Raw genomic sequence first — 13,382 nt, 5'->3', positions numbered from 1 at the left:
TCGTGTATGTGTGGGGTACCGCACTAGACCTGTTTGCGTTACTCTACTAGCTCACAGAACCAAGATACATGCAGGGATGACTATCAGCCTCAATACGCTCCGGTCAATTATACCCACTGGTTAAACAAAGTCGAGGTTGGCGCTAGTATCACATTCAACATGTCTTAGAAGCATCGAACAACAGAATGCTCGATCTAGATCTTCGCGCAATACTCTACAGGCGGCACAATACCCCCACTCCTACCAGGGACTTCTCGTGGTGCCACCTCTCTTGTTCTCGCTAGACTCTCCAGCTCATCCAACCTGTTCAGTGTAGCCTTCAGATGCTCTTCAAACCCTTCCTCGCTGCAGATCTCGCGGAAAGCGTTCTGCATGGGCACCGAATCAGCGCGCACCATGCCGTGTGCGTCGATGTGGATGATGTTGATGTGATCCAAAGGCTTAATAAAATCTGCACGCGTCATAACCTGACGAGCCTCATGGAGAGGGATCTCGGGTAGCGTGAAGTGGTCGTTCTGGTCCGCGGTTTCCTTTTCTCGGAGAACAAGAGCACGAGCGAGAATGATGGCTGCAGCCTATGATGAAGTTAGTGGTGAAAGATAGATTGGGTGTTGCAGTACTTACGCAAAACTTCTGTTGCTCTTCTACGTCGTCATCCATCGACTCTCCTAATATCCACACCTTTTGTAGAAACCACGATTTCTCTCGTTGATTGAGACGCCTGCATGTCTCCAGCATGTCATTTGACTTCGCGACCTGATTCAAGAAGATCAACCGACCGCCCACTTTCGCAAAGACCTCGTCCAGGATACCCTGTGGCACATCTTCGTTGTGGTATCGAGCGCGATAATTTTTCAAGGAGCTAGTCACAATGTCCTTGCTAACATCTCTGATGTTCATGGTGTACATATTAGTCGCAAGGGGAATTAACCGCTCCAGCGTCCAATACTCATCAGACGTGAACACCACTGTAACCAGCTCGGTCTGTGTCCACAGCTCAGCTCTTTGTTGCAGTGTCTCCAGCAACGCTCTTCCACCTTCATCGTCTTTCAGCAGGTGGATGTTATTGATGATCATCAGCAAGGGTTTGCCGCGCCTCTTGCGCATCAACAGAGCCACCTTTTCCATCTGATTCAGCGCTCTCTCGATGTCCAGCAGCGGGCTACTGTCCCGAGGGCCTCTGATGCTGAACAACCCACCAATGTAGTCTTCATGAAACTCGTAGTCGATCGCCTTGCCAAGCCGTGTCCGGAACACCTCCAAATCATTGTGTGCTTCCACCATAGCAATGCCATCGCCATTGACCTTCCTCATAGCCTCAAGAAGCAACGCACGTTTGCCCGTCCCTCTCTCGCCGATTATGAGGTAGTATTTGCCTCTTGCCTTGCCATTGACGATATCGTCTACCTCAGCTTGTTCTGTCCGTGAAATCCAAAGCTCGCGATCCACAATCTCTTGTATCTTGTCTGGCTCTGTACCGTACGCGACGCGGCCCAGCGCAACGCGTTCCTGCGAGCTGTAGCCTGCAGAGAAAGCGTGCTCGATCTTCTGCCTAACCATCCTCTTGTAGAACAGACTGTAGGCATAGCCACCCAGACCCAGGCCAAACAGGGATATCAGGGCAACTGTGCTGCCTTCGAGGACGCTTCGCGCGAACTTGCCCCGCTCCTGCTTCCCATCGTTACCAGATTTGGCTTCTGGTGGTTCTTTGAGATGGGAACTGGCGTTCAATGGCAATTCGTAGAGAATGTGTGGTGCGCGTGAGCGAGCGGGGTGCCTGCCAAGTGGCAGTGCGATCCATGCTGCAAGCAGTCAGCTTTTGTGATGGCATGGAGTCTAGTCAGTAGGGGGGTGTGTACCTACCTCGTCTGAGATTATTGACAGAGCGTGGCATTCGTTCTTGACGCGGTGCAGCACGTAGAAGAGCAAAGTAGTGGTTGCGCGTCGCAAGGATGGTACTCAACCCTTATATAAGCGCCATGCTTGCCGTGTTTGCCGTACGAGAACCAGATCGAGTCCTTGCATGACTAAAGGGTGATATTCGTGCTGGTGTACGATATGGGGTCTCCATGCTCAACACGTGGAAACTGAGGCTAGGACATTTGTGAGACCCTGAAACTAGCGCACAACGTCATCCGGCTTCAAACGCAATGTCGGCCATCCTGTTGATGAGATCTGGACTGATGCCGGTCGAGCAAACACACGACGCAAAATGATGAGGCAAGAAGAGAGAAACGTATCGCTGTAAAATACTTCAAAGGTGCAAATTGGAGCCCATTTCAATCGAAACTATGGAGCCGCCGATCTTCGCACACTCGTGACCGCTCCAACCTCATGGTCTCTACATTTCGACGTCGTCTAGTATCACCAACTACTTAACATTGCGAATGCGATGATGAGTGTACCATTACGCTCCCACACTCCTGCTTCAACCTCACCACACCCCGTCGCCTCTCGCCTCACGACACGCATCCTCTGGAAGCTCTACATCTCGCACACGCTCTCAACATGGAACGCCCGCACTTTTGAATTCGGCGCTGTGATCTTTCTGTCCACCATCTTCCCTGGGACGCTCTTCTTCGCCTCGTGCTATGCGTTGTTTCGCTCTGCAGCAGCCGCTGTCCTCGGACCCTGGATCGGTAGAATGGTAGACCGAGGAAACCGACTTCATGTTGTTAGACAGAGTATTATCTGGCAGAGGGTGTCGGTGGCATGTTCGTGCCTTGCCCTTCTTACCGTGCTAAGTATTGGTGAGGAGGAGGTGCATCTGAGATCTGGCATGTTTGTTGCCAGTGTGGTATTGGCATGTGTTGAGAAAGTGGGATTTATTGCGAATACGGTGGCTGTGGAAAGGGACTGGATCGTAGTGGTCTCCGACAGCTTGGGTGTGGAGAGACAGAAGTTGAATAGCGTTATGAGGAGGATCGATCTCGGATGCAAACTGGTTGCGCCGCTATGCGTTGGGCTTATCGATGGGTATGCCACGAACGTTGCCATCTGGGCCGTGTTTGGGATGAACGCAGCAAGCGTAGTGATCGAGTACTTCGCCATTGCACAGATATATGCAGCTGTACCAGAGCTTGGGTTTGGAAAGGATATTCAACAACGCCGAGAGCCGGGCACTGACCGACACACTCCATCGAGGTCTGTGTCGAATTCCATACGCGAAGCCGTCCAGCCATGGAGAGACTACGTTCAAAATCCAGCTTTCCTTGCGTCGTTTTCGCTCTCCCTCCTCTACCTCACTGTCCTCAGTTTCTCCTCTCAAATGACGACGTACCTCCTAACCCTGGGCTTCACCAGTACCCACGTCTCTCTCCTCCGCCTTGTTTCCGTCGTTCTCGAGCTGTCCGCGACATGTGCAGTGCCAATCCTCATGAAACGAATTGGCCCTGTCCGTTCAGGTCTCTGGTTCATAAACGAACAGCTACTCTCCATTGGCTTAGCCGTGAGCCTCTTCTCCGTCATTGGCCCCCAAACCCAACTAGCCGGCGGAGCACTCGTTCTCGGTTTCGCACTTAGTCGTCTTGGACTCTGGGGCTTCGACCTCTGTGTACAATACCTCGTGCAAGAAGACGCACCCGAAGCAACACGCGGATCTTTCTCAGCTATCGAGATATCGCTCCAGAATTCTTTTGAGCTGGTATCCTTTGCAACAACTATGGTGTTTTACCGGCCTGAGGACTTTCAGATTCCGATCTATATCAGCGTGGGTGCGATTACGGCGAGTGCAGCGTGCTTTGCGTATTTTGTTAGACAGAAGAGAGGGCATTTGTTGCACATGGACAAGTGTTTGAACAGGATGCGATATGAGAGTTTGCCGACTGTTGAGAACGAGTACGACTTGTCACATGAAGCAAGCTAAAGAGAATGCCCATCTTTCAATAGATAAAACAACACACTAACGCCATCGAGCCGTCGCAGACACCTTGTAGCTTCAGACGATGAGTGGTGCACGAATGGGGCCCGGCTTCTTAGTGAGTCGACATGCTCGGAATTTGCATGTAGTTGCCAAGCTGTTGCTAGATTCCACTCCAGCTTGTATTTCGACCAACTGAGAGCCGGCTCATAAATTCTACATACCGACATAGCACCGGTTCGGCCCGATGACAATACCTATTGAGGAGAAAGCAAATCATCGAAAATTCAAGAATAGAGGCGTCTTATCTCTATGCAGTTACCTCAAGAGCTAATGCAGGTCCGTCCCCGAGCCGGACGAACTACGCCTCGCACCACGACCCCTGAGCGCGATGTAGATATATAGCCCATTGCAGCTGCCGTGCCTGTGTTGGCAATCTTGAGATTTGCCATCGCCAACAATGGCGACATACATGCATTGCAACACACACGTTTTCTGGCATGCCGATCTAACGTGCTCTTACGTGCCGCCAAAACGAGTCCGATTCAGAACGCAAGGCATACGCAATGGTATGGAACCGGCAAGGGAGGAGAGGGAGGTGAAGCGAATGGACAGCGGGGAATTCGAAAAAGGCGATCGCATCGACGTGAGGCTGAATGAGCAAGAATCGCCGGCAAACGGATGGAAACAAAGCACCGTCTCGATACAAGACGAACCAACCACGCCGAGTATCGCACCATCCGAACCTCGCAGGAAAGACGCATCGTCCACCCAAATCCTCAACTTTCTGCTTTCGGACGCGGCTTTGGAGTGGTGCAGACCAGAAGAAGAAAACAAGGACGTTCAACGCAACAACAACCTCATCACATACTCGCAATTTCTCAGCCCTTTCGAAGAGCTCCTCTGCGCCGTTGTCATGTCACGTTCCATTCCGTACCGCTTAGGTCTTCGTACCATCCGGACGATCCTCAACCCACCGTATGAATTCCGCCAACCGGTCGCCATAAAGATGGCGGGCAGCGCGAAGATCCAGCAAGCGCTATGGAGCGCACGAATGAAACACAAGGGGCGGACGGCTGAGGAGATCGACGTCATCGCTGCAGCTATGGCAGACAATCAGTGGCACAACGATATCCAGAAGATCCGTAAGCAGGCAAGAGGCGTTACAGGCCAAGAACGCGAGGCGTTGCAAAGCACAGTCAAGGGGATGGGTCAGGACGGCTTGGATATTTTCTATCGCCGTATACAATGTCAATGGCCGGAGGTGTACCCATACATTGATCCCAGAGCACAAGCCGCACTCGAGCGGCTCGGCCTGCCAACACGGGCGGAAGGAATCCAGAAGATGATCGAGGACAGATGGGCCGAGTTTGAGATTCAAGAGGAGGGCCAGTACAGCGAAGAGGAGAGAAAGAGGAGAGAAAGAGGAGAGCCTTTGTGATTTTGCTTGAGCGAGCGGTGGGGGCAGTCGAGGAGCACAACACTGAAGAAGTTGTTGAGGAGGCATCACATCTGTGAGTGTAATGGTGTGTACTGTACAGGGCTAGGACTTTCGTTTTGTCACGTCTCATTTTGGGTTTACAACACTCACTAAGGTCTGATTTTCCTATGTCATATTTTCTTGTAATGCTCTCTCATCACTCGCCAATGAGCGTGTCTTTTTTTAGTCTTGGGTGGTAGAATTTTAACTGGATGTTAGAATGCTGAGGTCTGTTCTGTCAGTGTTCAATTAGTCGAATGCCACATGAATTATAATACTACAAATCACCGATTCTAATCATTATCATTTGTTGCTCTTATAATGTGACTGGTTAGTCGAAGCAATTACGACTTAACCATGATACTCTTGGCAGAGACGAAACAAGAGATATAAAATTAGACGCTACGAGTCAGGTACCTTGAACGTATATTAGTAACGCTCAAGGTTTCTAGGTAGGCACGAATACTTTGTGCGAATGTCAACCTGTTGCTGCTTCTAGTTAGTTCAATTATCCGAGAGTAAGACAGTTTAGTTGCACCTGTACTACCTTAGGCAGCAACGATCAAGATAACCTAGTTAGACTAATACTATAATAAAGAAACTTATAAACAACCTCAATTTATTTCTACAGCTATACTATTACTACACGCTTTTAGCAACTTACTGCCACACCGCTGCATCATCAATCCAGTGACTTCCACCAGCACACCTGTACCCCATACCTTGCTTGATCCAATGGTAGCCTGCTGGACAGGGGCCCATGATCCTGAGTCTCTTCTGCGCCTCCATCTCCTTCTTGCGCTCCTTCTCTGCCGCGATCAGGATAGCTTCCCTACGCCTTCGTTCTAACTCTGCCGCGATCCTCTCTTGTTCCCGCAAACGTCGCTCTTCTTCGTCAGCGGCAGCTTTCTCTGCTCGCCACAACTCCTCGATGCGTTGCTCTTCTTGTCGTTTCTCTTCTTGCAGTCGGCGGTACTCGCGTTCCTTTGCGATTATAGCGCGTTTGTCGCGCTCGAGTTGGTTCCAAATCGCGTCGGAAACACCAGCATCGCGGGTTGCTTTGAGAATCGAATCTAGAGGGTCTTCAGGCTCTTCCTTGGGTTTGACCGTCTTTGCGACCTCAAGATGCTTGTCTTGCTTCTGCGCTGTTGGTGGCGGTGCTTTGGTAGGTGGCGGTGCTGATTTAGTCTCGGGTGCATGAGCTATGGGTGGCTTTTGTGTTTGTGGCTGTGGCTGCGGTGCCGGGCGTATAGGTATTCGGTTCGGAAAGCGACTTGTACCGGCAGCTTCGTTCCGACGAGAGCGCTCGTCAAACATGGTTTGCATGGTGTTGATGATGATGGGTTCCGTAAGGACGAGGCTGGTCACAGGTGGGACGGCCGCTGAGATCAGTTTGCCGAACATGCTTTTGGCAAGAGACTTGACATCGCGAGCGTTGCCCCAGGAACCTAAGTCTGAAAGCTTACGAAAGTAGTCGAGGATCAGCTCATTCAATCCGGATCCAAGGACTTCCACGACGGATAAGTCTAGCGGCGCCTTTTTCTTCTTCTGTAGATCCTCCAGGACCTTGATCAAAAGCTCTAAACACGTTTCTGGATCTAGATGGCTGAAGATAACCGCTTCTGGAAACCGACTCGTGAGACCCGGGTTCATGCTCATTAGTCGGTCGATATCTTTGTCGTATCCAGCGAGTACAGTAACTAATTTCTGAGCGAACTTGGGCTTCGTCAAGCAGTCTACCAACTCGTCCATTGCTTCTGTAGCGAATGCGCCTTCTGCTAAGCGGTATGCTTCGTCGATAAACAGAACCTTGCCGAGGGCTTTCTCCAACAGCTTCTGAACCTTGGGTCCAGTTTGACCGACATACTGTCCTATAAGGTCAGTAGCAGAACATTCTACAACCTTCGCTTGGCTGAGCAATCCCATATCGTAGAATATCTTGCCCATCTTTTGCGCTGTTGTGGTCTTGCCGGTACCTGGTGGCCCCTTAAAGAGAAAATTGAAGGGGAGTTGTTCTCGAGGATCCATGCCGAGAGCCTTCATGTTTGCAGCAGTCGTCTGATAGCCCTGAAACTGCTTGATCAGATCTTCACAGCCAACAACGTTTTGAAAAAGTGCAGGTAGATTGGTGGCTGCTCGTTCCCCTCTGTCAAAATCCGGGTCGAAATCGATGGCGTCAAACGTGTCAAAGTCTTGAGATTTTCCAGCAGACATATTCTTCTGGTGCTCCCCCTTAGCCCTGTCGAGAATGATGTCTACCTCACCAGCATTGCCGAAATTAGGACGATTTCGAGCTCGTTGGAGTACATCCATCGCAACCCTTTTGGCTTGATCAGTGGCGTTGAAACCAATGTCCTTGAGTTTTAGGTCCAAGATCTGGCGGAGCTCGGCATCGTTGAAGTCTTCAAAGACGAAAGCGGATTCTATCGGAAATCGCCTCGCAAGCCCTGGATTGGCATCCCGAAACATCTCTTCCATCTGGTCTTTGTATCCCAGAAGAAGCACACATCGGTCTTCGCCCGGTGTGCTTTGAACTTCAGCCACAATCGTGTCGACTACAGCGGCTTTGTATGGGTCAGCAACAGAAGTCCCAGCCAGCATGTAAGCTTCATCGATGATGAGGACTTTGCCGACAGTTGATGCAAGTATCCCTTTTGTGTTAGCTTCAGAAGCCCCAAGGACATTTCCAACAAAGTCTGCCGGGTTCTTTATGACCACTGTTACGTGTTAGCCATAGTTACAGGCCATAGTTCGCACTAACCTTCGCCATTCGAAAGAAGACCGATATCTGCCAGGATCTTTCCATACAACTTCGCAATTGATGTTTTGCCCGTCCCGGGCGATCCAATGAAATTTCTGTTGAGGCTGTACTGAACGAGGGGCTTTTCTTCCAACTCTCGCTGATAGTTGAACTGGATGCCGTCGAGCAACGATTGGACAGACTGTTTGACAGAGGCCAGACCGATCATCTTTTGCAGCTTGGTCCATGCAGCGTTATTTTTGAGGGTAGTTGCAGGTTCTGGGCCAATGAGATCTTCCTTCGTTAGAAAGTTGTCGTCCGGTAGTTTTCCTGCTTTCCGCTGCTTGCGCAGACGCTTTGCCTGCTGCTCCGTTATCCGGCCAATCTTGTTCTGTACGGCTCGAGCATTGCCAAACCCGTCACGTCCGCGGCCGCGACCAACACGACGAGCTACAATTCGCACATACAGGCCGTTCATGCCACCTTCGATTTTCATGCTACTTCTGTACTTCGAATCGATGTACTGACAGAAAATGCGTTGCAGCTCTTCGTCTGTGTAGTCTTGAAACTCCATCTCGAGAGGGATGCGACTGGGAATTCCCGGATTATGAGCGAAGAAGGCCTCCATCTGCTTATGATAGCCTGCAAGTACGAATACGACTTTGCCTACCAAATTTTCGATTTCCGTCAAAAGATAATCCAAAACTGCCTTGCCACCGTAGCTGTTTCCAGAAACCAGTTGATAAGCTTCATCGATGAAGAATATTCCGCCCCCTTCTTCGAGAATCTTCTCAATGTGTGCTTTACAAGCGGGAACGCCATCGTTTGCGAGGGACGACCCAGACGTTTCGAAAAAGTGATCCCCAGGCAAAGCTCCAACTTTGACAAGGAACTTGGCGTATAAACGGGCAACAGTAGTTTTCCCTGTGCCTGGATTTCCAAGCAGAGCCGCCCCGAATCGTTCCCCTTTGAGAGAAATCCCTTGTCGTACTACAGTGTCGACTTTGTTTTTAATAGTTAGAAACTGCTCCTTCACAGATTCGAGTCCTATCATAGACATCAGGGAGTCTAGCGCCTCATTCTCTGCGCCGTCAAACTGTTTTTGCTGTTCCCAGTCATCCTTCGCTTCGCTCTTATCCCAGTCCGGCTGGCTTTCTTCTTCAGAAGCACCGATGTTCTCCTCTTGAGTAGTGTCTTTGTTGTCTCGAGGAGCTGTGGGTATATCCTGACTTTGTATTGAGGACTTGTTCGATGTGGCGATGGGTGACTTAGCTGCTTAGTGGTCAGTAAGGGATGTAGTCTGAAAGCCAGATAGCGTGTAAGGCTTCTTTTTCGGGGTGGCAAGACAGGTTGGACAAATCTAGTCTCGTAAATGGTTGCTTACTGGTAGAGCCTGCCGTTGGTTGTTTCGGAGGATTGCTAGCCTTTGACCTCAAATTCGCAAGATCTTGCCTCTTCTGTGCCAAAGCATATTGGCGGTCATTTTCGTCGTTTTGATCTCTCAATACGCGTTTTGCATGTTCGAGTTCATCTTCAATCTCAGCAAGTCTTGCCGCATACACTTGTTGCTTGGCTTGACGGTCTTGATCCAACTTGTAGTCACGTTGACGTCGCTTCTCCAGCGCACGTGCATCAGCGTCGCACTTTCGACAAACCGCGGCTGCGGCCTTATCATAACACCTTCGTGAGGTTTTATGATCTTTGGGACATGAAAACCAAATAATTGTTTCGCATTTCATCTTGGAGTGATCCTGCAATTGGTGACAGCGATGCGGGCACGTGTGGATGTTACAATTGAGCATCTTCCCACTGTACAAGTTAGAAATCAGAACTTTTATAGCTGAAGTCGCTCACCATGGTTCGGAACAGCCTCCATCCGGGCACACTGAGTTGAACTGCTCTTTCTCGGTCAAGAGCGCGGTCTTGTCTGGATGTTGCTCGCATTTGACTGGAAATCCGTCATACACGTAGCCACTGCTTTTTAATTCTGTCAACAATGGAACCCAAACATCCTGGCCCTTACGGCTGTTCATAAAAGTTTGAGGGTTTCCGATCATAATTAGTGCGTTCCGCGCTCGAGACAGCATAACATTGACGCGCATAGGTGAAGACATGAACCCAATATCGCCAATACTGTTGCTGCGCGTCAGGCAGACGATGACAATGTTGCTCTCGTCGCCCTGATAGTTATCGATCGTGGATACCCGGAGCCTGCGTTTTGATATCTGTCCACTGGCAGGAGAAAGTAAGCCCGCTCGAATTAGCTCATGAGAATCCAAGTCATTCAGAACTGGGTCGTTCTCGGCTGAAAGGGTGTTCACCAGCAGATAGAGCTGCCCAAGGTAGGGAGTCAATACCACGATATCATCTGTACCGTAGCCTTGCTGTCCCAGGTAACGTACGCACTTCAATACCATGTCGGCCTCGTACGTATTTTCCTTACTGGACTTGGCCTCACCATCGCGTCGATCAGCGATGCGATCTGCATTGACTTCGGGGCGATCATGAGAGACAAACATAACGTTGTCTTGGAATCCCCGCAACGCAGGCCTCTTTCGTGTCGTCTCGGCATCTTCGAGTTCATGGTAGGTCATGAATCTGATCAGTGATGAGATCTCAGGTCGCATGCGATGTTGTTTGTTAAGCGTTGTGTGCGGGACTCCTGCAAGGACAAGCCTCTCAAATAGAGAGACGTTGAGGTTGTAGCCATGTCCCTTCTCCACAGTAAGAGAGTAGTTGCTAACCTTTGGACGAAGTTGTTTATGATCGCCAATCAAGACAAGCTGCTTGGTATTAGCTGTCATTGCTGCCAGGACGTGACTTTCAAGAATCTCGCCAGCCTCTTCGACCAGTATAACACCAGGTGATGCCTTCAGGATTGCATCTGTGAACATAGCAGCCCCGGTTGTTGTGCATCCAATGATGCGTTTGTTACCGATGGTGTGCGACTGCTTCTCGCGGAAGAGTTGGGTGAGGCGCTCACAACACTCGTTGTATTTTCGTACTAAGATAGTGACCTCAGTGATTAGCTCATTCTCAATTTCCTGATACCACCGATTTTCGAGTGTTATGCGCGCCTGCGGTGACATGGCCCAAATGCTAGGATAATTCACCTCAGCACTAGCTTGGAAGACACCAGCATCTTGCCCGTTGATCCACCTTTGCACTAGGTACGTCTTGTCGATGATTCTTCCCTTCTTTCCAACCAACGCCATTTTATCATCACTCTCAGGGACGACGAATGCATCAAAAAATTCAGAATCTTCCGAAAATTCAAGATATTCGAGAAGGATTTTGTTCGTCCGGCGCAAGGCAGAAAAGTGGTCCACCTTCCTAGTCAGAGCGTCATGATAGCTTTCAACTTGTACCTTCAGTTCGTCTACTATGATCCTTGTGGTCATACTCATTCTGTAGCTACTATGTTGTTCCTTTAGAGCAAGTGATTGTGTAGCAGGAGTAAAGTTGGATCCAAGTCTGACGATAGCATTTGACGGAATACCAATGTCTTGCAAATCAACAAGAAATTGATCCAGTGCATGGTTAGTGTAGGTGAGCACTAGTATAGTCTCGCTGGTGTGATCATGCAGTATCTTGGCTATCAGAGCGCCAATGAATGATTTCCACGTTCCAGGAGGGCCTTGAATCAGACTCACTTTCCTTTCCAAACCTGCGAGAAGCGACTCCGCCTGTGTAGCGTCTAGTTCAACAGGTTTACTCGTATTCAGGGTTGGTTGAAGATTGTTCTGCCAGGTGTTGCGGACGGCGTCGATGATACTGTAGGGCTGCACTTCAGAAGGTTGTTCGTTATCGTCCGGTTGAAGGCCGACCAGTTGCTCATGTAGAGGAAGTTCGATCATGGACTGCAGGCACTTCAAAATCGGTTCATATGAAAATGCTGCGGTATCGACCTGAACGAAATTCATATCGGTTGCATGCTTCCACGCAAGGAGAACTCTGCCGACAGAATCTGCGTCAACGATATGAAGAACGATGATCGCGGGCTGTTCAGCCAATAATGCTTCATCACGCTCTACGTTGGCGAAGGCGACAATGTTACCGTTGCTAACCAAGCATCCTAGCGCCCGGTTCTTCATCAGGTTTTTGTTCGCTTTGTCCGACACAAACCTCTTTCTCTGTTCAACACCCTTCACTTTCCTGAGTTGAGGGATGTCATCTAATACACGAAGCCTTAGGGAGCAAGGCTTGCGTCGTGAAACTGGCCCGCAATCGATATCAACAAATTGCAGATTTGTAAGAACAGTCTTGCGACGACCCTTCTTTTGACCGGTGGCGATCTGGAAGTCGTTTCGTAGCTCTCCTAGAAGGTCTTCTCGAAGCAATCGAAACTGATTGTCCAAGTGTACGGATCCGCGGTTCCCTGGTAGTACAGAGTCTATAGCGTCCGCACGTCGATAGAATGGCGTTTCGGAGGATGCAAACTCATCTGCTGTCGGCAAGATCTTTATCTTTCGAAAATCGTCAAAATCATTGTCGTGCCGACCTCCTGGACCGTCAACAGAGTCGCTTGACGAGCTCTCTACCGCATGCTTGATCTTGTAGCCTATATTTCTAACATCCAGTGATTCTGATTTGATGAGCGATTCGTTTTTGGTGACTTCCTCTGCAATCTCGCGCACATCTGGAACGTCTTCAGAACGAGAGTGGAGGGTTTCAAGTAGCAGCCAGGCAAACGCGTGCGTAGCATCAGACGAGAGATTGCGCGCATCGTGAGCTTTGACAAGTGTATTCCAGAAAGTTGGGGGTTGTACAATTTGCTCGAGAATGCGATTCAAAAATTGACCGCCGTAAAGTTGTTTGAGCGAAGGGTGTGAGAAATGTAGGATGGAGGAAGCCGCTGGCCCGTTGAGGAAAGCGTCGTCGGGGGAAAACCGAAAGGCCTTCCCGATGGCGTCTAAGCCCGCTTTCGACGCAACTAAGCTTTCTACGCACTTTGATACATCCTCTTGAGAGCGAAGCGCTTCAAGAAATCGGTTGCCCTCTAGTGCACTTTTCAAGTCACGATGACCGTGAATGATCCCATTGAAGAGCTTCGTGAGCCCTACCGCACGTTTCGCGGCAGCCTCTTGGTCTGCCATGAAGAAAGGACGGAACACCAGTGCCGACAAACAATATAAAGCCGGAGAGAAGTAAACTTCAGAAGTAATACCGCATCCTACAGAGAGGTTTCAGGCCTTTTAACTCTTATCTAGGTGGTATGCGCTTTGGGAGCAGGCAACAACATTCTATCACTTGGTGGGCGCCTCCATGCACATGCTATCCACACGATTGGAAGACAATCGCAG

The 13,382-nt window shown here is 49.9% G+C and overlaps 4 protein-coding genes across 4 annotated transcripts; 2 read left to right on the top strand and 2 right to left on the bottom strand.

Annotated features, from left to right (window-relative positions):
- Nucleotides 1-32: 32 nt before the first annotated feature.
- P153DRAFT_44346 (uncharacterized protein) lies at nt 33-2,143 on the bottom strand. The gene is made up of 3 exons (XM_033673202.1): nt 1,864-2,143; nt 625-1,802; nt 33-575 (listed from the first exon to the last, which is right to left on the bottom strand). Exons 1-3 carry the CDS (start codon nt 1,892-1,894, stop codon nt 195-197), a joined length of 1,590 nt encoding a protein of 529 aa, XP_033522326.1. The 5' UTR covers nt 1,895-2,143; the 3' UTR covers nt 33-194.
- Nucleotides 2,144-2,395: 252 nt separating this feature from the next.
- P153DRAFT_294412 (uncharacterized protein) lies at nt 2,396-3,865 on the top strand (the record flags this gene model as incomplete). The annotated part of the gene is made up of 1 exon (XM_033663957.1): nt 2,396-3,865. The coding sequence occupies one exon, from the start codon at nt 2,396-2,398 to the stop codon at nt 3,863-3,865; it is 1,470 nt and encodes a 489-aa protein (XP_033522325.1).
- Nucleotides 3,866-4,445: 580 nt separating this feature from the next.
- Nucleotides 4,446-5,620, top strand: P153DRAFT_319037 (uncharacterized protein). Its single transcript, XM_033665073.1, is given in 2 exon segments — nt 4,446-5,251; nt 5,263-5,620. The coding sequence occupies 2 exon segments, from the start codon at nt 4,467-4,469 to the stop codon at nt 5,375-5,377; spliced, it is 900 nt and encodes a 299-aa protein (XP_033522324.1). The 5' UTR covers nt 4,446-4,466; the 3' UTR covers nt 5,378-5,620.
- A 379-nt stretch (nt 5,621-5,999) lies between these two features.
- P153DRAFT_294080 (P-loop containing nucleoside triphosphate hydrolase protein) lies at nt 6,000-13,175 on the bottom strand (the record flags this gene model as incomplete). The annotated part of the gene is made up of 4 exons (XM_033663934.1): nt 6,000-8,056; nt 8,101-9,354; nt 9,464-9,888; nt 9,934-13,175. The coding sequence occupies 4 exons, from the start codon at nt 13,173-13,175 to the stop codon at nt 6,000-6,002; spliced, it is 6,978 nt and encodes a 2,325-aa protein (XP_033522323.1).
- Between the last annotated feature and the right edge of the window lie 207 nt (nt 13,176-13,382).

Source organism: Dothidotthia symphoricarpi (assembly GCF_010015815.1).
Source record: "Dothidotthia symphoricarpi CBS 119687 unplaced genomic scaffold P153scaffold_13, whole genome shotgun sequence".
Lineage (NCBI taxonomy): Eukaryota > Fungi > Ascomycota > Dothideomycetes > Pleosporales > Dothidotthiaceae > Dothidotthia > Dothidotthia symphoricarpi.
This window is presented reverse-complemented; position numbering and strand designations above follow the sequence as displayed.

What these genes read in the sequence shown, in the direction of transcription:
- P153DRAFT_44346 (XM_033673202.1), bottom strand. Translation starts at nt 1,894, where the DNA reads ATGCCACGCTCTGTCAATAATCTCAGACGAG. An exon ending in TGTCAATAATCTCAGACGAG is followed by an intron (nt 1,803 to 1,863) that starts GTAGGTACACAC and finishes GACTGCTTGCAG; the next exon opens with CATGGATCGCACTGCCACTT. An exon ending in AAGAGCAACAGAAGTTTTGC is followed by an intron (nt 576 to 624) that starts GTAAGTACTGCA and finishes ACTTCATCATAG; the next exon opens with GCTGCAGCCATCATTCTCGC.
- P153DRAFT_319037 (XM_033665073.1), top strand. Translation starts at nt 4,467, where the DNA reads ATGGACAGCGGGGAATTCGAAAAAGGCGATCGCATCGACGTGAGGCTG.